Source organism: Astatotilapia calliptera, chromosome 8 (genome assembly GCF_964374335.1).
Source record: "Astatotilapia calliptera chromosome 8, fAstCal68.1, whole genome shotgun sequence".
NCBI lineage: Eukaryota > Metazoa > Chordata > Actinopteri > Cichliformes > Cichlidae > Astatotilapia > Astatotilapia calliptera.
In genome coordinates, this window is record NC_137429.1 from 26,500,894 (window position 1) to 26,527,334 (window position 26,441).

General features: G+C 41.0%; 1 protein-coding gene across 3 annotated transcripts in view; it reads left to right on the forward strand.

Annotated features, from left to right (window-relative positions):
- The first annotated feature begins 231 nt into the window (after window positions 1–231).
- The window catches only part of LOC113027706 (putative uncharacterized protein MYH16), a 57,469-nt gene continuing 31,259 nt past the window's right edge, over window positions 232–26,441 (forward strand). Inside the window, exons 1-2 of one of the 3 annotated variants that reach the window (XM_026177416.2) lie at window positions 232–377; window positions 24,750–24,956. In XM_026177416.2, the coding sequence (XP_026033201.2) occupies window positions 294–377; window positions 24,750–24,956 (291 nt within the window). In that variant the 5' untranslated portion in view covers window positions 232–293. Of the gene's footprint in view, window positions 378–10,597; window positions 10,788–16,926; window positions 17,226–24,749; window positions 24,957–26,441 lie in introns of those variants that run through there. The other 2 variants (XM_026177415.2, XM_080305663.1) reach the window with 2 other exon arrangements.

The following is a 26,441-nucleotide window of genomic DNA, read 5'->3' on the forward strand; positions in this document are numbered from 1 at the left end:
GCTGCCAGTCTGTCTTCTTTTGTTATGCCTTTGTCAGAAGGTGGCGTCGCTTTGAGCAAAGAGGAGAAATGTGTGCATGTGTGGAATCAGGGTTTAGAGCGGCGTGGGGGTGTTCAAGCTTGTTTTTTGCTTGCTCGTCATCTCCCTCCCTTCCTCCCTCCCTCAGGGTCAGGTAGCATGCATAGCACTCTCACACACACTCCCACAGCTTCAAGAGAGCACACACACATTCTTCACTATCTACCCAGAACCTGCTTGGGTGAAGACAGCATGTGCGTCTGTGAGCTGTGAGGATGGAAAAGAGAGTGTGTGTGATCCAGACTGACTTCCACCAGTATAGACCCACCATTGCTCTCCACAACAGACCCCTGGCACATGTAAGAAAAATGCCTCTTTTTCTCTGGCACTACATGTTTTCCTTCTTCACTTAATCTTTGCTTATTCATTTTTTGCAGACTTTGTGTTATTTAATCTCTCCCGGTTAGTTTTCTTTCTGGCACTTTCTTCCACCATGATGCAGGGCTCTTCCTTGTTCCAGGCCCACACCTCTAGAAAAGAGGGTCCTTCATTCAGCAGGGGGCATCAGAGTGTATAGGATCATTTGTGACACATAGTGTATGTGCTTTTCAAGTTTTTTTTAATTTACTTTAAGATTTTCCATGTTTCAGGATTAGTATCATTCTTAAAGTTTAAGCTGTGAGTAGCTAAATGTGTAGTTTTTCCTCTTCTTCTCACAAGCTCACACATACATTTCAGTGGAATGCAAACACAGACAAGCATCAGAAAGCCTGAGGAGACTAAAACAGGGAGTTTCATTTGCTTGCTCACTGATTTAAGGTACTGCTGAAGGATCAATTACAACCACTTAGAAAACATTGGAAGATTTGAAGATTTAAAGCAAAGAGTTTTATGAGGAGATCAATACAACTCCAAACTACTGAACTGGAGCCAGGTAGCAACTCCAGAGTTCCCCTTAAACTCACTGACATCATTCTTTATGGAATTAATTACTAATATTAAATGATATCAATAATGAAAAACAGTAAAACAAAGTGTCTGTGAAGATCATGGTAGTCTATGGAGCTGAGAAAGAAAAGTGTCTGTTTCACCTCTCAGTTTATGGAGAGTCCCAGATTTTTAAGCCCTATTGGGAGTGTCCCTAAGAGGGCCGTGGACCCTATTGATCCCCTGCCTGATCACATGAAAACAGCTGTAGGTCACTATCAGCCAAGTAAAACAAAGTATTAAATGTGACAGCGGGGGCATGTACTGCAGCCTGCCAGTAGGGGAGCATCACAAGATGTTTGACCTCTTTTGGGGAGCTGTCATGTTGTGCACCTTTATATTAATGTATACTGTCTATGGCGTGTGTGGATATTAAAAGATAGTCAAATGATATGAAGTAATGTAAGGCTGTACTTTTGATGATGGCTACTGCAGAGTAACTGATTACCATTTTTATGTAACTTGCCCATCACGGATGATATACAACTCTGTGACCTAGACCATGGTGGCTCTTTCAGCTGGCTGGTTCCTGTCTCTCTCAGTAGTTTCACATGTAGCAGCTGGGTCTGTCAGCAAAGACACAAAAAGCTCGGTGGTTTTCTTCTTTGATGATGGTGCATGTGGGTCATGCGGCTCAGACGGGATACTTTGTTTCTTTGTGTGCGTTTCCTCCTAAATTGAAAGGAATCCCACTGATCCTCAGATAATGTTATGTTTAGGTCTACACACTTCAAGGTAACTACAGTCAGTGTTGTCTATAATCCATCCAACCGTTATGCGGTCCAATAATGTAAGGTATTTCAAATCAACCTTATCGGGACAATAACTCACAAAGAAAAGAGCAGAACTTCAGTGTAACTACATGATGACAGTCATATCACTGATATAATTTATAAGCTGGTATTATTGGACCTGACCTGCAGTCAGTTGACCACATGAGTGTAAGTGAGCTATGAGGTGCTTCGCTGATCAAAGGCTTGCTGTACCTCCCTCCGCGACCTGGATCCAGAGTTCAGCCAGAGGCCAGGCTTCGCTCTGTGGTCCATTTATCTGGGAGCAATTTGGATGCTGAGGATTGTTTACTGTCCAGAAATGCTCTGTTTGCAGCAATAAGCTAACAATTCAAGGACGACACACACCTGGATAAGAAGCACCCAAACACAGTAGATGTGCATTAAGTATCACTGAGCTTTAGAGCTACAGGTTTTTGCTTAAGCTCTGGGTCTGCAGTCACAGTCTGATCTGTATACTGCAGTGGTCAGTAGCACTGCAGATGAAAGAAAGAATAAAGTGCATTCATCAAAGTCGCTCTGAGTAAAACTTAGATATACGTCATGTGTTTTATCTCTTGTCAGACACACATGTATAAAGACAGATGTGATTAATCCCAGTCCTCACTGTCTGTTAGGATCTTTTCCATTTACACACTGTGCTATTACCTTTAGCTTACTAGAAAAACTAACTTTAATGATTTTTTCTACTAAATAATGGGCCATTATCACACAAACCTTTACGTTTTATTAACAGAGGAATGATTTAATGTGCACATTCATTGAACAGCCTGAAATTAGTCATTAAGGCTCACTATAGTAAAACAAAAACATATTAAGAGCTGGCTATTTAGTGGTTGTTAGTGGCATTGCAGTTTGCCATACTTACAAGTTAACTGGTTCTTAATTATGATCTCACTAGGGACTGTATTACTAGTTTTAACGCATTGCTACTAAGAACCTCCCAGCAATGACTTTTGCTCAGGCACATTTTGAAGACTAACTTTATAATTCCTGAAGTTTTGTTTTGCACCTACATATGCAAATATAAAAGATATTAATTTCTTTTTTTATGGATATTAGTGATGAATGATTAGACTTAAACATTAAAGGTGACGGACATCTCTGCTGAGGTTTTAATATTAAAAAAGATCAAAATGATCTTCAAATGCCGACTTTACCCAAAATTTAGAATTAGTTCTTTTTTTCCAAAGGCTTGAAAGTAAACCGACTATCACTTGCATCCTTCTGTCCAAGCTCACACTTTGTTAGTCTTTGACTCTTTATGCTTCAATAAGTGACAGGATTTTTCTTTGCATTTAGCACCTGCCTGTGCAAAGGTGTTCAATTAAAACTGAGCATTAACCAAGCAGTTTTCAAAGCTTCAAAGCATGATCCAGAGTTTGCATGATGATTTTATTACTTTTTTCCTGAAATAGTTTGGCTGTTGCCTACTTGAGTAATGTGAATATTAACAGGGATAACACACAGGCATGGTAACTATTGGTGGTAACTACTAAAGAGTAACTATTATGGCTGTCCTTGTTTTCTGCTACACATTATATTATTACAAATATTAAACATAGTTACACAACTAGAGGTCAGCACACGTATGCAAGCAATCCGTGTACGCAGACATTTTTTTCTTGGATGTTAATGATGGTAATAAGAACAGTAGCCCCGCCCACCTGCAATCTTCTGTTTACAGTTTTTTCTGAATGCTTAAACCCTAACTGTGATTCCTGTAGCACAATCTCTAAAACTATTCAGACTTGTAGCAAAACCACTCACTGAGTTTGCAAAACTAAAAGCACAAAAACTGCTTTGCACTCAGTTTGCAATTTTGTAACACACACTTTGCAAAACTGTAGGCACAATTCACTGCACAACACTCAATTACCAAATTTCCAACACACTCCTAGCAAAAGTATACACATGTATGGCTATCATTAACACTAATTTGCCAACTGTCTGGCACACTTTCACATGTGAAAACTTTTTTAGATAATTAGTTCACTTTGCAATCAGCCTAAGCACTATAATACAGGTAAGCTGTGTGTGCGGAGTACAATGGAGGGAGCAGAAAGAGTGAGAAGTAGAGGAGGCCGAGGAAGAGGACGTGGAGGTGAAGAAGTAGGATGAAGAGGACGACAAGGACAAGGAGGAGCAAGAGGAAGACGAGGAGGGGGCAGAGGAAGATGAGGAGGGGGGAGAGGAAGGGTAGGAAGAGTAAGAAATAGAATTGCTGATGACATCAGAGCTACAATAGTGGACCATGTCATCAACCGTGGAATGACCCTGAGGGTAGCTGGCCAACGGGTCCAGCCTAACTCGAGCCGCTACACTGTAGCAAGCACCATAGGGACATCTTGAAATGAGAATCGGTGAGTACAGTCACTTCGCACAAAGATTTGTAGCACTGCCATATGCCAATGAGAAACACACCAATACCAGTGATGTAAAAATACTGAAATTGTTACTTTACAGAATTGCTAGATGACCAGATGCTGGGGCAGAGGAAGCATGTTCACTGCAGACCAAGTAACCCATATAGTCATTATGGCGATTGCAAATAATCCTATACTTGGAAATAAACACTTGTGTTTGTTTTGATGTGTGTGAATAAACACCAGTACTTGAAGTTTGGATTCCTCTATGCTTATGGATCTATGACAGAAGTATGAGCTCAGACTGACATAGCCTACCTTGTGCACAGAGGAAGCAAAAGCCAGATGTGTTTTGTATTCATACCATCAGTGTGCAGTTGGCGCATTGTGTGCTTAGTAGATGATGGCTTGTGTGTACTGTTTGATACGGAAACACCATTTTTACGAAGGTGTGAAGAGTTAATCTAGCTGTGTTTGCTTTTGCAAGAGAACTACAATGTTTTGATTATTGGGTGACAGGTTTTCTTATTTGTGTGAAGAGTTTTGCAAAATTAGCCAATAGTTACAAAAAATGTGCTTAAGCAATCAGAAAAAACTGTAAAAGTAGCAGCCACTCAAAAGAAGGTTTAGTCAGGGAGGGGGTTTGTTTCAGAAGACAAGGAATAAGTTAAATAGGATTATTTTTGAACTGTGAATCAATATAAAAGTGGAAATGGATTAAGAACAGAACAACAGAATAAGTCCCCTTTTCATATTCATAGTCCTCAGTTGACTTCAAAGTATATTCAGGGAGTGCAAACAATTTTTACAGCACTACGAATCAGATGGACACTTGGAAAGTTTTTTTTCTGAGACAAGAGGTGCAGAAACACCTCAGAGCTTCAAGTCAAAACATGACACCTTTGCTCAAGTGTAATCCCCGGCCTTCACACAAAGCGGGAATGCGCTGCAATAAAGAGAGTACTTTATTTGTGCAATATCAACACTGGTGCTGGCATAAGGGGTTAATCCCTGTGATCATGCTAAAGGTGAACCATTGATGTGTCATATTTGTCTTCCTCTTCTTTTTCTGGCATCGGCGTGCAGATTGAAGCTAAGTGAGACATTAAGTCCCGCACTGACAGGTGAAGGTATTGTGTGTTTAATCTGACTACAGGCAAAAGGAAGTTCAGGTGTGTCAGGCGATACACATGTGCTAAACCGTGTTTGGACAACGTGGTAATTATCGGCACACACTTTAAGAAAGATGATAATGCCCTTACTACTTTCCCTGCTGACGAACTGTACAGTTTGTCAGGCATGAGCAGTGAACTGGCTGTCAGATCTCTGACAGCCCAACTAATGACAGCTCTTTTTCAGATACCAGCACTCAAGCAGCAACAGGTTTTTGTGCATGTGTGTGTGTGTGTGTGCGTGCGAGCCTGCCTTTCTGTACAGTAACACAGCATATGCTTTTTAACACCTTCTTTTCAATTCAATTCAATTCAATTCAATTGTATTTATATAGCGCCAAATCACAACAAAAGTCGCCTCAAGGCGCTTCATAGATACAGAGAAAAACCCAACAATCATATGACCCCCTATGAGCAAGCACTTTGGCGACAGTGGGAAGGAAAAACTCCCTTTTAACAGGAAGAAACCTCCGGCAGAACCAGGCTCAGGGAGGGGCGGGGCCATCTGCTGCGACCGGTTGGGGTGAGAGAAGGAAGACAGGATAAAAGACATGCTGTGGAAGAGAGACAGAGGTTAATAACAGATATGATTCAATGCAGAGAGGTCTGTTAATACATAGTGAGTGAGAAAGGTGACTGGAAAGGAAAAACTCAATGCATCATGGGAATCCCCCGGCAGCCTACGTCTATTGCAGCATAACTAAGGGAGGATTCAGGATCACCTGGTCCAGCCCTAACTATATGCTTTAGCAAAAAGGAAAGTTTTAAGCCTAATCTTAAAAGTAGAGATAGTGTCTGTCTCCCGAATCCAAACTGGAAGCTGGTTCCACAGAAGAGGGGCCTGAAAACTGAAGGCTCTGCCTCCCATTCTACTTTTAAATACTCTAGGAACAACAAGTAGGCCTGCAGAGCGAGAGCGAAGTGCTCTAACAGGGTGATCTGGTACTACAAGGTCATTAAGATAAGATGGGGCCTGATTATTTAAGACCTTGTATGTGAGGAGCAGGATTTTGAATTCAATTCTGGATTTAACAGGAAGCCAATGAAGGGAAGCCAAAACAGGAGAAATATGCTCTCTCTTTCTAGTCCCTGTCAGGACTCTTGCTGCAGCATTTTGGATTAGCTTAAGGCTTTTCAGTGAGTTTTTTGGACATCCTGATAATAATGAATTACAGTAGTCCAGCCTGGAAGTAATAAATGCATGAACTAGTTTTTCAGCGTCACTCTGAGACAGGATATTTCTAATTTTAGAGATGTTGCGCAAATGGAAGAAAGCAGTCTTACATATTTGTTTAATATGTGCTTTGAAGGACATATCCTGGTCAAAAATGACTCCAAGGTTCCTCACAGTGTTACTGGAGGCCAAGGTAATGCCATCCAGAGTAAGAATCTGGTTAGATACCATATTTCTAAGATTTTCAGGGCCGAGTACAATAACCTCAGTTTGATCTGAATTAAGAAGCAGAAAGTTAGCGGCCATCCAGGTCTTTATGTCTTTAAGACATTCCTGCAGTTTAACTAATTGGTGTGTGTCATCTGGCTTCATGGACAGATAGAGCTGGGTGTCATCAGCATAGCAGTGAAAATGTATGCTATGTCTTCTAATGATGCTGCCTAAGGGAAGCATGTATAATGTAAACAGAATTGGTCCTAGCACTGAACCCTGTGGAACTCCATAATTAACCTCAGTGTGTGAAGAGGACTCTCCATTTACATGCACAAATTGGAGTCTATTAGATAGATATGATACAAACCACTGCAGTACAGTACCTGTAATACCTACAGCATGTTCTAATCGCTCTAATAGGATATTATGGTCAACAGTATCGAATGCTGCACTAAGGTCTAGCAGGACAAGCACAGAGATGAGTCCACTGTCAGAGGCCATAAGAAGATCATTTGTAACCTTCACTAAAGCCGTTTCTGTGCTGTGATGAGCTCTGAAACCTGACTGAAACTCTTCAAATAAACCATTCCTCTGCAGATGATCTGTTAGCTGTTTGACAACTACTCTTTCAAGGATTTTTGATATGAAAGGAAGGTTGGAGATTGGCCTATAATTAGCTAAGACTGCTGGGTCTAGAGATGCTTTTTGAGTAAAGGTTTAACTACAGCCAGCTTGAAGGCCTGTGGTACATAGCCGATTATTAGAGATAGGTTGATCATATTTAAGATCGAAGAATTAATTAATGGCAGGACATCTTTGAGCAGTTTTGTAGGAATGGGGTCTAAAAGACACGTTGAAGGTTTGGAGGAAGTAATTATTGAAGTTAACTCAGAAAGATCAATTGGAGAAAAAGAGTCTAACTTAACATCAATGGTACTAAGAGTAGCTGTAGATAATATTACATCTGTGGGATGATTACTGGTAATTTTTTCTCTAATGATAAAAATTATATTTGTGAAGAAGTTCATGAAGTCATTACTAGTTAACGTTAAAGGGATGGTTGGCTCAAAAGAGCTCTGACTTTTTGTCAGCCTGGCTACAGTGCTGAAGAGAAACCTGGGGTTGTTCTTATTTTCTTCAATCAGTGATGAATAGTAAGATGTTCTGGCTTTGCAGAGGGCTTTCTTATAAAGCAGCAAACTATTTCTCCAGGCTAAATGATGATCCTCTAAATTTGTGACACGCCATTTCCTCTCCAGATTACGAGTCATCTGCTTTAGGCTACGTGTTTGAGAATTATACCACGGAGTCAAATACTTCTGATTAGAGACCTTAGTTTTCACTGGAGCTACAGTATCCAGAGTCGTACGTAGTGAGGAGGTGAAATTATTAACAAGATAATCGACCTCTGTTGGGGTAGCGTTCAGATAGCTGCTCTGCTCTGTGTTGGTACAGGGCATTGAAGATGATAACAGTGGGTGGATTATATTCTTAAACTTAGTTACAGCGCTTTCAGAAAGACATCTACTTTGATAAAGTCTACTCTCCACCGCTGTGTAATCAATTATTGTAAATGTAAATGTTATCAGGAAATGATCAGACAGGAGAGGGTTTTCAGGAAACACTGTTAAATGTTCAGTTTCTATGCCATATGTTAAAACAAGATCTAGAGTGTGATTAAAGTGGTGGGTGGGTTCTTTTACATTTTGAGAGAAACCAATTGAGTCTAATAACAGATTAAATGCCATGTTTAGGCTGTCATTTTTAGCATCTACATGGATGTTAAAATCACCCACAATAATTATTTTATCTGAGCTCAGAACTAAATTAGATATAAAGTCTGAGAAATCAGACAGAAACTCTGTGTAAGGCCCATTCTTCAATGGATAATGACATTGTTTTATTCCAGATCCACTTCTTGTTTCTTTTAGAAGTTATGCCAGAATTACTTGCAGAATCTTGTTAGGTGAGCAGAGAAAATAAAAGAAAATATATATATGTTCTGGCAGAAAGTTTAAATGTATGCAGCAGACAGAAGGTCTGTTGCTTTGGATAGTGCATTTTGTGTGGAATTGAAACCATTTCCTGCACTACATTTAATGCGGGGCTTTATTGTGTTAAAATACCCTGTCTAAGAATTCAGTGCAGAACAGCTGACATTTCTATTTGCAGTATAGACAAATACTATTGTTCGTAATCAGAGGGTTCAGAAATTCCTTGCTTCTATTTCAAGGTCACATTTGCTACAGCAGAAAGCAACATCCTAATGGTTGTCTAAACTTAGCACAAAAGTAAGAAAATGTGTGTTTGGTTGATTATTTGTCCATGCTTCTTGAAAATAAATCTTACGCCTTTGGAAAGCAAGGGTACTGGTTATTATAAGCAGACCTTTGACAAAAAAATTAAAAATGAGTGAGCAAAGTGAGCAAACCCACTCTGGACACTAACTAAAATTAAACTGAATTAAAAGAAACGTTAAAATAAAAATAAATATAAAAAATAATTAGACATTAAAAACTATAACAACTCTGATGGAAACCTGTTTATTTCCCCTAAATAGTACCACATTTGTAAGGAACATGCATGTGTGTGTTAAGCAGCAGGGTTGAGCATGTGGATGGATTATCTCAGCTGTTCTCCTGACTGGCGTTTGGTCCGTTTAAAAATCTTTTTCCTGCCATGTGATTGCATTTGTCCCTAACCATCGTTAACTTTTATCGAGTGGAAAAAAGTTAGCATTCATCCTCCAGCCTCACTGTTTCTGTTATGCTAACCATAGCTGTGTAGCTAGCCACCACATCATTATATACCAGCTAGCCCATCTTTAGATGGAAACTAGCAAGCTAACTTCCTGCTGACTTCTAACTCTGTTAAATTTAATAAATTCTGTTTTCATGGATGTTAGACTTCAATGTTACACCTGGTAGAGCAGCCACACTGATCATTTTATTAAAGACAAAAGGATTTAGACAGTTTTTAACTCTCAGTGATGCTGCAGTGTTCCTGACTTTGGGACCTGAAGCAGAGTTTGGACCTGGAAACGGCTAATGAGGTCAGAATTAAAGACCAGGTTGTAAAGCAGAAGGGTTTAGTAACTGCAGCAACTGCAGAAGAACATGTGAAGCTATGGAGTGGGGTTGCTTATGATAAGGTGCCTTGTGCTTAAAAGTCACCTATGCTCTGCTGCTAACTGCAGAGTTCGAATTCTTTCCTAGCATTAATATCGGCACAAAAACTGATATTCATGGGCCGGGTACATGGTTATGTAGCTTATTTGTGGCCATACAGTGTAGGCTAGCTGGGATTTTATGGTGAAAAACTAGTCAACTTTCTTATTTCACTGCAACTCTATCAGTGACTAGATAAGTTGTTGGCTTCAGCTTTGTTTTAGACTCCTCCAGCTTGGCTTTTAGTCTTTGGCATACACTGATTCAAATCCTGAGGACATCTTGAATTGTGGTGTACATTAATCAAAAACGTGGCCTGGATTTTGAGAAGACCTTCTATTATAAAACCCCCACCAGCAGGAGATCCAGAGTTACCAGTCTTATGATAGAGAGCTGACCTCTTGCTTGATTTCTTACTTACTTCCAGCAGCACAGTTGTTAGTTTTTATTGTTGCAGTGCAAACCAGCAGGAGGCCAGTTAGGTAAAAGGGGAGAAAATGTGGGCTCATACTGGTGGATTCTTGGATGTCTTTTACAGGGCAAAACTCCCTGACGTGTGGGCTTGTGTGTGTGTCAGATGTGGATTTGGAGGAGTGGGGAAGGCCAGACAGCAGTGAACAAAAGTGAGAGAGACTCAGTGAGAGCACCAGACAGCCTAGCTGAAATACCAAGCCTTCTGTATGCATGCGTGTATTTGCAGATGTGTGTGAGTGGTGTTGCGGGTCAGGTCCCTGTGTTTGCAGCCCGTTCATACAGAAGAAGCAGGGATGAGGGAGAGAGAGGAGCTCAGGAGAGCCATAGAGCAGAGTGACCGGCTCCTTTCCAAGGTCCGTGAACTAGAGGAGCAGAACACCCAGCTTAACAAGGAAAAGAATGAGGTGGCCACTAAATACCGAGCTGTAAGTCTCTGCTGCTTTTCCCTCTATGCCTCAACTTTATTCTTTCCCTTTCCCCTTTAAATAAGAAATTCTTTTGTTTCACTAACTTGATACTTTGGAACTCACATAATTTGTGATTAAGCTTGAATTTCTGCTCGATAAGGGATTTTGAACGTGGTCATTATACCAGCCCCTAGTGTATGAAATTAAGTGGATAATGATACCTTTGCTGAGGGAGAGACAGAAAGAGAGAGAGGGATGGAGTCACTGTGGCAGTCGTATTAAATCTGGATTTTCCTTTTCTTGCTGTGCTGACTATTTTCCAACTGATTATTTCATGTAGTGAAGAAGCACAAAGTATCTTATTTTTATTTGTTTTTGTACCCAGACTGCTGTCAGTGCTGTGGGGCACCATACTGTTCCTTGGCTTCAGACTCACAGTATTACTGGTTTATTCCAAGGAGGAGTGTTTGAGTGGCACATTCCCTTCTTTATAGCTTCATAGGAGAAATAGAACAATCATTTTCTTGTCAGTCCATTAAAGAAGCACGACAAAACTAGCATTAGCACAAAAGCAAAATTACAAATAAATGATATCGTTTCTTTTTTCTTAATTTGCAAATACCTGAAGTGACACGTGTGAACTCAGCTTTTACCCACTGAGGATTAAGTCTGGTGATGACTCCAACCCCAATCCTAACCCTTACTCTAACAATAGGTTTAAGTCTAAGCAGTTAGGGAAACAAAGAAAGTAATCATTTTAACTAATCTACATCAAAAAATGTTCACATTAAAATAAAAATCCATTTAGATTTTCTTGAAAACATAGGTTAGGAGTAACCTCCTATGACAACTTCAGAGTACTATTAGGTACTAATCAAGTACTACTTTTGCAGGACCAGGCTGTTTGAGATATAAACTGGAGTGTAAATGTGGGACAGTCTCTTCTTCTTGTTGGTGGTCTTGCCATTCTGGTTGTGATACTGCCCAGAGTTCTATGCTAAACAAACATGACAAAACAGAAACCTTCACCTGTCTATGAGCTCTGGGCTTTTGGCCACCATCCCCTCTCCTAGTCTCCAAATCAACAAGAGGGTTAACTTAGTTTGTGTTACCTGTTTTGGTGCTCTGCATGTCTAGGAAGCCTGTGTGTAAGGCTTCAGACAATCTTCGTGAAGCAAAGGTTTCTGTTGTTTAAGATTTTTGGTAGTTACATCAACGTTAACTTCCACCAGTGAACCCCTTGGCGATGGGGTTAGAAGTAGGTTAGGTTGGATTTTAGCTATGTTACACAATTAGAAGATGTTACTGTTCAAATCAACTCTAAATTTGGCCTGACAGCTTCTTCTCTTATAACGTCTCTATTTGGTTAATAGGTGACAATTCAATATAAAGGGGAAGATTTGAACCTAACCCTGACAAGTGCAACAGTATCGACTTCTTATACTTGTGCGGCTTTTCCATAAAACATTATTTAGAAGTTGAACCAGAAGCTCCTTTTTACTGAACACAAATCCTGATGTTAGGATGTCTCAGGAAGAAAAACTTGAAAGTTTAAAAAGTTCAAATAACTGCTTTCTATGTTGTATTGAGTTAGGGCATTATTTAGAGAGATTTAGGTGCTTCAAGATAACTTATTAGTTGTGAGAAATAAATCCATCCTTCAGGCAGAGGATTTAGTGTGAGAGTGCTGCTGCCAGTATTTGTTGAAAATGCTCCAGGGTTGCCCATGGGATCTGGTCATTATTGGTGCTGAGTGCCTTAGCAGACTTTTCATATGGCTTTGATGGAATACATCATAAAGGCTTTCAAGGAGCTGGACCGTGGCCTTTGTCACTGTATTTTACCAGCAATCATCTTTCTTGTCCTTGTGTGCCTCTAATTACAGTGACCTTCAGAAGATTTCTTCTGCATAGTCACTTTGTTTGATGACTTGCAGCTGATCTTCCTTTCTTTATTGATATAACAAGTAAGTCTTTAAAGTGGGTTTAATTCGGAGGAAAAGAATTTCCTTTAAAATCAGCATTCTTCCAAATTTTATAAAGTTACTTCAGCAGAGACAAAGTGTTAGGACTATAATCCCCCCCCCCCCCCCCCTTTTTATTACCCTTTTAGAGTAGAACATAACTTTTTATTGAAATCACCAGGTGTGCACTGGCTCCCACTGTGTCTTTTTTTCACTGCTTAGATTAGCCAGCCACAAATAATGACGTGAATCTGCGGAGGAGACAGATCAGCCAGCAGAGTTCATATCTTGGAGACCTCCAGATTTGACTGCAGTGAAAAATGTGACCCCTTGTCAGAGTTGTTTAATGCTAAGGAAGACTTCCAGTTTTCCAAGGGGAGTTTTGTCTCAGACTTCATTACCCAAGTTGTTTGCTAAGGGACACATCTGTTATCTGGGGTACAATAAAATCCTCCTTATGAATCAACCCTGATGCATATCTGCCCTGTTAGGTCAACACTGTTCTGGCAGATTGACATTCTGTTGGCTTACTGTTAATAAAGGGTCATATACTATTAGACTGTCAACCTCAACAACCAAAAAGATGAAAGTTTTCCACTTTGTTGGTCTGGCTTTCCAATATTAAACTAAAGCGATTCAATCCAGCCTGTGAAAAAGATCATTTTGCTTTCCTTTTCAACAGCTGGTTTTGTGGAAAGACAGCTGACAAATTAAAAAGAAAAACTCAAATCTTTTAACCCCTACAGTACAGACACCCAGCACCTTTGTTATGCTGTGGTGGCATTTTACAGGCGTGGTTTGGGTCAATAGAGAGAAAGGTCACAAATTACAAATTAGTACAAAGTTGGTCTGAATGACCAGCTTTGTTATATGATTTCAACTAGTTTATGGAACTATTCCTGTCGTATGTGGTGGCCTATCTCCTTATCAGTTTTTTTCTTGAAGTTAGTTATTTGGAGTGAGGCCAGCAGACACCAATCAGCTACAGATCCTTTTGACAGAATACTTGTCAGTCAAAGTAGCCCTAAATCAACTCAAATTAATACTATTCAATTCAATTTACAACAGTAGTTGCCTTATGGTGCTTTATATTGTAAGGTAAAAACCCTACAATAAACTCCGGCTTATAGTGTACATTAAAAAAATCCAGTATATAGATAAATGACAGAATGAGTTATGACAGAATGCACATTTGTTATGAAGGGGCAAACTATACATACAGTAAAAGCCAAAAACTTCCTACTAGCCTCTAAACGTGTTATTTCATATTTTAAAGTTAGGTATTTTAACATGGAAGTATATGGCGATTGAGTCACTTTTGGATCTAAAACCAAGTGTCCATTTGTGGAACTGCAACTTTTTAAACTCTGCCTTGGCTTAAAAATTTCAGGAGGTTTCTGCAGAACAAGCATAGTACTAGCACATCCATAGTTAATATGATATCTGAGTTTAAATTAAATTGACAAACTTTTCCATTCCTGACCTGTTAGTGTGGCTACAGAAAAAAAAGGCAATACTAAAGAACAGATGGTAAAACTAAATGAGGAATTTGAGGGTTGACACTGCATGATAAGCAGAGTTTTCCTTTTTCTGATATTCAGACCAACTTTGGTACAAATGGATATAAACAGAAAATGCCACTGTTTACCGCCCAGTTACTGCTAATGGGAAATAAATGTGCCTTCCTGCAGCACTATCCAGATGCCCCAATTCTGCATGTGGAAAAACTTTCAGCCTGGATAGACTTTGGAGTTTCTGAGGCCTGAGGCGAACTGTGGGACAAAAGACTGGCAGGGAGAGATGAATGAGCAGTGTAAAGAAGAGGAGTGAGTAGGGTAAAGAGAAGCTAGGGAATAGAAGATTGACTTCAAGGGCAAGAGGGAGCGAGCAAATGAATGGAAGAACAAATTAGTCAGGAGTGATAAATTTTGACAGGAGTTGGAACTGGAAAGCCTGCGAAATAATGCTAGAGACACATTACTTTTGTAGTTGGAAGATATTTCATGATGAAGTTTTTATATTTTCTCCTTTACTTTGCACCAGACACATTTACCTTATATGCAAAAGATGTCTGCTTTTAGGTTAGGAGGACAAAAAAACCCAGCATAAGGAAATCACGCGATCATTTAAAACTAGTAGCAATAACGAGCCCGGATAAATGGGATGGTTGCCAATTTGCAAGCACAAGACAATGGTTATTGTAAAGACTGACATTCCTGTAGTCAGATATTAAATTAAATTTGCTCAAAGCACAGCTATGAAAAAGTGCAGCTTCTCAGGAGTGTTAGCATTTAAATAATCTGTGCAAAAAGATCCAGCAGATGAACCCGTAGCCTCCCCTTCCCTCTGGGGTTATCACTCATCTTACCCTGATGATGTTAAAAGGATGGCTGTCAGTTAAATACCAGGCATCTGGCCTCAATGTGGCAATATTTTGAGCTTGAGACACTATACAACTATTGGCTGCATTTGGCACTGAGAAAGCCAACACAGCCAAAGACATGTAACCAGAGGGCTTTCCTGTTATGCTTTTGCCTAGTAACCATGTCCTCACATTACATTATAACTCTGTAATCACAGTCAGCTGTCATTTCAATCTCTGGATGAATGAATAAGACCTAAAACAGCAGTGTAAACAGGAAATGTGCTGTGTTTCATAAAGTGACTTGGTTCTAGAGTTGGTATAATGAAAATCTGATATAGTCTCGAGTTATCTGTGTGTCTGAGTCGCTGGCAGCTGCTTGTCAGATATGTGAGTGTTGGTGTTGGACATGAGCAGTGTCTGGTTGGGCAGCCTGGACGAGCACAGTCTCAGGCTTCTCCAGCTCTAGTGGGAGTAACATGAACAGAACTCTCTGTGCTGCCACTCTGCATAAGAACCCAGACCGCATTGTCAAAATAAAACAGTATAAATTCTCAGAAAGCCTATGTTTGTCTTTTTTTGTGGCTGGATATCTTTCATGATGGCATTGGCTTGTCCTGCCTCATATATCTGTGTCCACTGTTGGACGACTTTAAATTCAGTGTTATTCTAACTCTTTGTAAGTTAGGAAGGTCGTGTGTGATTTTAGCTGCACATTCTGTGGTTTAGAGGGGGATAAGTCATATACAGCACATGATTTTGTTTTTCCTGATACTTCCAATTATATATATGTTAGATATAATTAATGTTACATATTTACTCATTATAGTTTCTGCTGTGTTTTGTGACATAAATATACATCATTATGTACAGGTAGCATGCTACATACCAAGGCTTTTACTTTCCTAAAAATAACTTAAAACAAAAAATATGTGAGATACTGTTCTTTACTTGTATCACTCAAAAGAATAACATATATACATTAATGATACTCCTATCATGCTTCAGTACAGCCACCATATTCCTGTGGTAATCAGTTTCCACTGACAAGTTTGTTCTTGTCTTAATCACAGTACCATCTCCATTATTGATGTTAGCTCCAATAAGGAAATGCTTGGTTAAGTCTTTGTGGGGTCTCAGTAACTTCATTAAAAAAAACAAAGGAAACCCCCCCTATCAACACTTAAATGTAAAGCACAATACGCCTCTTTGTTCTTGCTAAGATGAATGCTGTGGCATTGTGGGGGACCATGTGGGCGTGGGCACACATGACATTTATGTCAATTATAACCGAGAGGAGAAAAGGCATTCTGACTTACTGCCCTTGTTTTTTCTTTTCTCTGCTTGGGCTTTGAGGGTACAGCTGAGGGCTGCGTTTCTGTGGTAGAAAGGCACAACTTTACAGGCTTTTCTTTGGACCTGACATCCTACACCAACCACCATCCCTGTGGGACACCCTTGGATCCCCACCCGAGAAACTAGGGAGAACCACCTGTTTCTGGACTACAGCAAGGGAATAAAGCAGCAGAGGTAGCCTTTGTGGTGAAACAGCCTTGAGAGTGGACCAAATAGTGGCAATTTCAAAGAGGTCCAAGTACAGAGGAATGTTTGGATTCCAGCAGCTTATACCAGCACACCCATATGAATGGCTGATTGAGTGGGAGTGGAAGAACGAGATAAAAAAAAACAAAGAAGAAAGACAGGGCTGATAAATTAAGGAAGGAAAAGAATGGTGAGCAGAGCTGCAAATGTGTAAGGGAGGGGATCTGTAGGGTGAGTATAGACGAGAGCAACACCAGGGAGGGAATTACTACTGTCACTCCTCTTCAAACCCACCTGTAACAACCAGAACAGCTGTACACCCAGTCAAAGGAAGAGAAAAAGGCTCAGTTAAGCCTAGCTGTGGGACGGAAATACTGTTGGGCAAGCTGCGGCAGGTGAAGTTGGAAGCGTGTACGGTAGAGGAAGTACCACAGAGATGATGTCTGGGAGACGAAATCAGTGTCGTCACCCCATTTTTGATGACTCAGAGGAAGCCAATGGGAACCACGCAGATAATGGACCAGAACCAGAACCTGAGGAACTGGATTGGGATAGCTATAGCACCACACTGGAGCACAGAATAGCAGCTGTGGGTAAAGCATACAATAAAGTAAAGCATATATTAGGCTAATTCTGGAGTATATATTGTGCTGGGAGAATTTTGGTTTTTTAAGATAACCGGTGTCTTCATAGCAGGAAAAGCACACAAGTTACTCTGTAGATATTTAAGTTCTCCAGTAAACACCACAAACTAAGGCAGGTAAATGTTAAAAATGCCAGTTGCCTGACATTTTATTCTTTATTTGTATATTTAATTATATTCCTTATTACTTATAATAATTATTTTATTGCTTATACCTCTGTGTCTCCTCCTGTGACATATGGTAACTTGAGTTTAAGCTAAGTGAAGAATTTGAAACTAAGTATAAATAGTAAAAAAAAAAAGTAATAGTGGCATATGTTCTCTTATAGTCTAGCAGTTGTGAATTACCAGGACAATTTTGTAGTTTTTGGCTTTTGGCTGTAGTTGGCTTTTGAGACTGTGTATGAAGTGGTAGAAAAGGTAAGAGATATTAGCAGCTCTTATAAATGAATTTTTGGGGCTTTTTTGCACCTTAAATAACGCAGTAAATATAGACAAGAAAGCATGTAGAAGTTAAAGTTATCAAAAGTATAAACTGTTTGTTTTTTTTAAGTGACAGTCGTTGTGAAATGCTTAGATAGTATAAAAATATTAGCAGTAGTTCTAATAGCAATGCTAGCTAAAACGCCACTGCTGAGTTATAGCTAGCATAGCAGGACAAGCTTTAAATACTATTTCGTTTCAAAGGTAAACAAGGTATAACACTTAACAAATGTTGTTCTTTACAGAATTTTACATCTATATATATATATAAACACCCAGCACGCCCCTGCGGGCGGTTTATCCTTCAAGCTCGGGTCCTCTACCAGAGGCCTGGGAGCTTGAGGGTCCTGCGCAGTATCTTAGCTGTTCCCAGGACTGCGCTCTTCTGGACAGAGATCTCCGATGTTATTCCTGGGATCTGCTGGAGCCACTCGCCTAGCTTGGGAGTCACCGCACCTAGTGCTCCGATTACCACGGGGACCACCGTTACCTTCACCCTCCACATCCTCTCGAGCTCTTCTCTGAGCCCTTGGTATTTCTCCAGCTTCTCATGTTCCTTCTTCCTGATATTGCTGTCATTTGGAACCGCTACATCGATCACTACGGCCGTCTTCTTCTGTTTGTCTACCACCACTATGTCCGGTTGGTTAGCCACCACCATTTTGTCCGTCTGTATCTGGAAGTCCCACAGGATCTTAGCTCGGTCATTCTCCACCACCCTTGGGGGCATCTCCCATTTTGACCTCGGGACTTCCAGGTTATACTCGGCACAGATGATCCTGTACACTATGCCGGCCACTTGGTTATGGCGTTCCATGTATGCCTTGCCTGCTAGCATCTTGCACTCTGCTGTTATGTGCTGGATTGTCTCTGGGGCATCTTTACACAGCCTGCACCTGGGGTCTTGCCTGGTGTGATAGACCCCAGCCTCTATGGATCTTGTACTCAGAGCTTGTTCTTGTGCTGCCATGATTAGTGCCTCTGTGCTGTCTTTCAGTCCAGCTTTGTCCAGCCACTGGTAGGATTTCTGGATATCAGCCACCTCCTCTATCTGCCGGTGGTACATACCGTGCAGGGGCCTGTCCTTCCATGATGGTTCCTCGTCTCCCTCCTCTTTCTTGGGTTTCTGCTGCCTGAGGTATTCACTGAGCACTTGGTCAGTTGGGGCCATCTTCCCAATGTATTCTTGGATGTTCGTTGTCTCATCCTGGACTGTGGTGCTGACACTCAGCAGTCCCCGGCCCCCTTCCTTCCGCTTAGCGTACAGCCTCAGGGTGCTGGACTTGGGATGAAACCCTCCATGCATGGTAAGGAGCTTTCTTGTCTTTATGTCAGTGGCTTCTATCTCCTCCTTTGGCCAGCCTATTACCCCAGCAGGGTACCTGATCACGGGCAGGGCGTACGTGTTGATGGCCCGGATCTTGTTCTTACCATTTAGCTGACTCCTCAGGACTTGCCTGACCCTCTGCAGGTACTTGGTGGTTGCAGCTTTTCTAGCGGCCTCTTCATGGTTCCCATTCGCCTGCGGGATCCCCAGGTACTTGTAACTGTCCTCTATGTCTGCAATGTTGCCTTCTGGTAGTTCAATCCCCTCAGTTCTGACTACCTTCCCTCTCTTTGTTACCATCCGACTACACTTCTCCAGTCCGAACGACATTCCAATGTCATTGCTGTATAGCCTGGTAGTGTGGATCAGTGAATCGATGTCTCGTTCACTCTTGGCATACAGCTTGATGTCATCCATGTACAGGAGGTGGCTGACAACTGCTCCGTTCCGTAGTCGGTATCCGTAGCCAGTCTTGTTAATGATCTCACTGAGGGGGTTCAGGCCTATGCAGAACAGCAGTGGGGACAGAACATCTCCTTGGTAGATCCCGCACTTGATGGCAACTTGTGCTATGGGCTTGGAGTTGGCCTCTAGTGTTGTGCGCCACATCCCCATTGAGTTCCTGATGAAGGCTCTTAGGGTCCCATTGATCTTGTACAATTCTAGGCATTCCAGTATCCAGCTGTGGGGCATTGAGTCATAGGCCTTCTTGTAATCAATCCAGGCAGTGCACAGGTTGGTCAGTCTGGTCTTGCAGTCTCGGCTGACTGTTCTGTCTACCAGTAGCTGGTGTTTTGCGCCTCTGGTATTCTTGCCAATTCCTTTCTGTGTCCCGCTCATGTATTGACCCATGTGCCTGTTCATCTTAGCCGATATGATACCTGACAGGAGCTTCCATGTGGTACTGAGGCAGGTTATTGGTCGGTAGTTGGAGGGGACCGGTCCCTTCTTGGGGTCCTTGGGGATCAGGACTGTATATATATATATATATATATATATATATATATATATATATATATATATATATATATATATATATATATATTCGGAGCACTAGGTGCGGTGACTCCCAAGCTAGGCGAGTGGCTCCAGCAGATCCCGGGAATAACATCGGAGATCTCTGTCCAGAAGAGCGCAGTCCTGGGAACAGCTAAGATACTGCGCAGGACCCTCAAGCTCCCAGGCCTCTGGTAGAGGACCCGATATATATATATATATATATATATATATATTAGGGGTGCAACGATACTCGTATGGATATTGAACCGTTTGATACAGTGCTTCGGTTTGGTACGCATATGTATCGAACAATACAAATTTTTAATTTATTTGATCAACTTTCCTTCTGACGATGCTGTCTGTGTTGAGCGCTCAGTGAACCTCCCCCACCCTCATTCAGATGTGGCGTTTGGAATTATTTTGGTTTTCATGTGACGTATGACCCTGAAGGTAAGCGCGTCATGGACAAAAGTAAAACAGTATGTTGGATGTGCCACGCAATGCTCAATTACATTGGTGGGAACTAGTGTGTTAGCGCAGTTAGCTCGTTAACGTGTTGGCCGTCCAGGCACGGGGCGGTAGCTCGTTAACTTGCCGTGTTGTGGCGTTAACGTCATTTCAACGAGATTAACGCTGACAACACTAGTGGGAACACAACGAATATGACTGCACATTTACTCCGACATCATCCTAGTGCAAAGACAAGTGGAAGCAGACAAAAACAACAAGCACGCATGCTACAAACTTTACCCGAGTCATTTAGACAGCCGTTAGCACATGATTCTCCTTATGGGGACCTGATATGTTTAATATGCTGCTGAGAATATAGCCCAGAAGAAGCGGATAGTATAGCTTTTATTTTGGTAAGAGCCATTTCTCTGTAATAAACTCTCTTTTCCAAAGATGAGTGATTCCTCGATCAGATATATTAATTTTTTTATTACTTTGTTGTTTCAGCAACATTAAATTTAAAAACTGTACTTTTGAGTTAAAATATATATTTATAATTTTAATAAATGAGAAATTAAAAAGGCATGAACATTTTTTTTTTGTATCGAAAAAATATCGAACCGTGACACCAAAGTATCGAACCGAATCGTGAATTTTGTGTATCGTTGCACCCCTAATATATATATATATTAGGGGTGCAACGATACACAAAATTCACGGTTCGGTTCGATACTTTGGTGTCACGGTTCGATATTTTTTTTGAGACAAAAAAAAATGTTCATGCCTTTTTAATTTGTCATTTATTAAAATTATAAATATATATTTTAACTCAAAAGTACAGTTTTTAAATTTAACCCTAACCCTTGTGCCTGTTTTTTATTTTGACAGCGAATGCGCACCTGTGGACCACTTATGTGCACCCCTGGTTATTTAGCTCATCATATCCAGCCACAGAAATTATTTTGTCCGTGAAACCATAAAGCTGCACTTTCTTTTTACCTTATAGTCTGATTTTATCATAACTTTTCCGTTTTGTGGTAAGCTTTTCTTTGGCTGTCACTTCTTCACCCTGACCTGTCTTATTTGGCTCAGCAGAACTAAAATATATATCCTGCTGCTTTTACACAGGCACTCACATAATGCTCAGCAATTCTCTGCACGATCAACCTCTCATATGTTTAAGCTTGCTGCGGGAGATTTCACTTGTCATGTTTGCATAGTAAGCTAACGATTAATAAGACGATGTCAGAGGAATTGGTGCGCAAATTATCATTACTCACCAATCAGTGCTGTCGCTCTCTATACACAGTTCGCGTGATTGCAAAGTGAAAGCAAAAAACAAGCGCAAATTCAAACGCGATTTCAATATGTCACATATTGACAGTGGCTCACCCATGCCAATGACATAATTACCCAGCTACATTTCCGAAAGAATGCAAAAGTATTGACATATATTTTTCCTTCCTACAATAGCCCGACGGGCAGGGAAGAGATAGATTTTGGTAGCCCGACTGGAAAAATCGCTAGCCCCAGGACGTCGGGCTAGCGATTTTGCGAGCCCTGTATCTGATTGAGGAATCACTCATCTTGGGCTATATTCTCAGCAGCATATTAAACATATCAGGTCCCCATAAGGAGAATCATGTGCTAACGGCTGTCTAAATTACGCGGGTAAAGTTTGTAGCATGCATGCTTGTTGTTTTTGTCTGCTTCCACTTGTCTTTGCACTAGGATGATGTAAATGTGCAGTCATATTCGTTGTGTTCCCACTAGTGCTTTCAGGTTAATCTCGTTGAAATGACCTTAACGCCACAACACAGCAAATCTCCGTTAACGAGCTACCCCTGATCGCCCCGTGCGTGGGGCTAGACGGCCAACACGTTAACGAGCTAACTGCGCTAACACACTAGTTCCCACCCATGTAATTAAGCATTAAGCATTGCGTGGCACATCCAACATACTGTTTTACTTTAGTCCATGACGCGCTTACCTTCAGGGTCATACGTCACATGAAAACCAAAATAATTCCAAACACCAGATCTGAATGAGGGTGGGAGGTTCAATTTGCCATGTTGCAAGGAGAGCTTAACTTCTGTCTCGCTAGCTTGCCCTGCGCTCTTCCTTCTGATGATGCTGTCTGTGTTGAGCGCTCAGTGGATCTGCGCTCGACAGTGCAGCCTAGGCGGAGTAGTCGAACGCAGATTCACTGAGCGCTCAACACAGACAGCATCGTCAGAAGGAAAGTTGATAAAATAAATTACAAATTTTGTATTGTTCGATACATATGCGTACCGAACCGAAAGCACTGTATCGAACGGTTCAATATCGATACGAATATCGTTGCACCCCTAATATATATATTAAAATACATCATTGTAAGACAAGGATGTGTGTTTTATCATGGGGATTCTAGCTGGGCCTACCCTAGTTAGCTAAAAGCAACAGAAAAATGGATAGCGAAGAGTAAAATTTAAACGGGTAGATAACTGATAATAACAGGTTGAAGGATGTAGCCTGTGAGGAACCAGCTATGAAGGACAGTATCGATGCCGTCTTGTTCCAGTAGCCCACTTCTCATCAGGGTGTCCTGGTTCCTCAACACCCGACATGGACCTTGTTAATCCGGGTAGGCTTGATTTAGTATAGGGGTTCTAGCTTAGGACCCTTACTGGATAGAGAAACCCGGGGCAGGAATCGGAGCCCTAGGTGCAGTGACTCCCAAGCTAGGTGAGTAGCTTTAGCAGATCCCAGGAACAACATCCAAGATCTCTATCCAGAAGAACACAATCCTGGGAACAGCTAAGATACAGCACAGGACCCTCAAGCTCCCAGGCCTCTGGTAGAGGACCTGAGCTTGAAAGATTGATGGCCCGCAGGGGCAAGAGGGGAATTTATATATACTTTTATAGTTTACAATGTATCGCAAAACAGTTTCTTTTGGTTTAAGAATTCAGTCTCCAGCACAACAGTATCTGATGGATGTTTGTACAATGCCAATGTTTTGTTTTGTTTTTACTGGTTTTAGCTTAAAGAAGGCCATTGATATTAAGCTCCCTTTTATAATTACATCTTAATTACAGTCCATTAAAAGACAATGGAATCACACTCATGATCTATTAACTTAAGGGATAATGTCAATTTAAGAGACTGCTACATAAATTTCTAATGTAGAAAATGCCAGTGCATTATGAAACCCACTGTATCAAAAGATTTTTACAGAATTATAAGTACAGGTAGGACAAGCTATTGTATATTAATTACTGGTTGACTGAACAACCTCCTTCCTGCAGTTCTGTGTATTGCATATCTCACTATAGAAAAATGTATGTGCAAATTTGTTTGCACATACCCTTTGTGTTAAATAGGCTTGTATTCCATTCATACCTGGTAATACCTGTTTAGTAGTGACGAGGTAAAAGGGTTAAAGGTGCAAACAGCTTTGCACAGAAACTTGTGCGAGGAACTTAAAAAAAAAGCACGGAAAGTCCTCCAACCAAGTACTTTTATGGAAATAAATGCAGATGGAAATGTGGTTGCTTGATCATTTCACAAATGCCCAGATATCTGGGTATGCTATTTGCTCATTTCTAAATGCCTTGCCCATGATGACTGGCCTATAAGAAAGTAACTGTAACAAAAGCAAAGCTCTCATAATATGGCCCTTTCACTACTGTTATGGATGGCAACTGATTAAATGATCTGGTGTTTGGTAGAACTTGCTTATCTGGTTGGTAATACACGTGACCATGTTACTTCTTAGCAGGACTATATTAAGGCAAGTGCACACTGACAGAGAGACGGTTCTTTGTGAAAGAGGATAAATTTCATCCTGTGGTAAGATTATCTTTGCATGAACGTCTTGAGGTTTGCTTCAGCTTCTTTAATTCAGCAAATCCCTTTATATTACATGTTTATCCTTAGCCTTTTACTAACAGTGTCAGCTTTTTCTTACCTTATCTTGCCCTTCTTTAAACTCCAGCGACACTGAGTTTGACAAAACTATTATGTTGCTGCATAAAAGATCTTTTACAACTAGATTAGAAGTTGGTACAAGGTCTGAGGACTGTGCAAAAAACAGTAAAACTGGACAAAAATTATTATTCGTAGCATATCTGGCACAAAATGAAATCCAGCCAATGCAATAATCTCCATAATACAGATCTACAGATTCATTCAGTTGAAAAGTAAGTGATTTAACTCTTAACCCCCAGGAGCAGGAGAGTGCCCAGGTATCTGAGCATCGCTGTGCCCAACTGGAGAAGGCAAGGCGTGAGCTGGAGCAGCAGCTGGAGGAGGAGGAGGTCTGCTCAGTCCAGCTGGCCCTTCACAGAGACAGGCTGGAGGCCGAGTGCAGCAGCCTCAGACGAGACCTGGAAGAGCTGGAGAGCGCTCTGACTGTAGCTGAAGAGGATAAACAGGTAGGGCATTTTTGGATCTTCGTGATATGATAATCTCTGGAACAAGGATTTTTGCGCAGAAAGAGAAGGACTGATTTGTAATATGGAAGGAGCATTTAGGAAGACGACAGATTGGCAGATGAAGATGGCAGAAGTTGTCATCCAGCTCTTTAATTTAAAACAAGCAGTAGCCAGGCAAGAAAACTAACAGACTGCAAGAAGCACTGAAGCCAGTGGATTTTGGCAAGTGGGAGGTGGATGGCTGGTGGTACACTTAATATGGTAACAGGCTGACTAAGTTAGACAGGTTAGCCAATCATAAAAGTAACAAAGTGAGGAAATAATATTGCCAGAAATGCACAAAGTCACTGATTACTAAATAAAGCATGGTATAACTTCAAACCATGACAAGGTTATAGTTTCAAAAAGTAACACTAGGGCAGGGGTGGGCAATCTCAGTCCACGAGGGCCGGTGTCCCTGCAGGTTTTAGATCTCACCCTGGGTCAACACACCTGAATCACATGATTAGTTCGTTACCAGGCCTCTGGAGAACTTCAGAACTTCTAATTTAGCCATTTAAATCAGCTGTGTTGGTTCGAGGACACATCTAAAACCTGCAGGGACACCGGCCCTCGTGGACTGAGATTGCCCACCCCTGCACTAGGGCCATATGTCTGTCTGTGTAGGATCTCATTTGTCCAGGTCATGGTAGTCTCAGGAGCTGGAAAAGTCTGGTTTTAAGAACTGAAGAAGCCTCTTGGACTCTAAAAAGTGCAGTCGCCTTTTTTTCAAATACAAGGACCATCACTTTTCCAAAATATTAAATCTGAATGTAATTTGTTTGAAGTAATTAGCATTAAGTAGCATAGTGTTGACTGGTGGAACATTGAGCACCAGTACTGAAGAACCAGTCTGAAAAATAAAAACCAGAAAGCATAAAAAATGGAACTGAAACCCAAACAATGCGCATAGGTTCTGTTTTCAGTGAACATTTTTTCATCCATTATTATCTGTTTTAGAGAGATTCAGACATCTGTTCAATCCCTGACTCTGAACGGTTATGAAATGTTGATCATATTGTAGTTTGTCACAGTATTACCTGTTTCTATCCAGATCTCAGGTAAAACATCTTCCCACCAAGAGTGCTTGCACTCTTTTAGTTTTTTTTGTTTTTCCACGCTTTGCAGAAGCACGGTCTTCTCTGTGCAGAAACTAACAAGAAAGGGCTGTTCTGACACCTCCGTTACAGCCCCTGCCCCCCCAAACCCTTTTATCTATTTCACTGAGGTGTATTAAAGGATTAGGATCCTATCTTTGTTCAGGAATGCTGCAAAAATGTGTTGCGCTCACAACACTGTGCGTGACAGTGAATTAAGATTTCTCTGGTTAGCAAAGCAGTGCTGAGTTGGAAATTTACTCTGAAGAATTTGATCTGCTCCATGATGTTATAAACTTGATCCTCTAGTTATATGATGATTTTTTTTTTTTTGCTGAGTGGCCTCCCG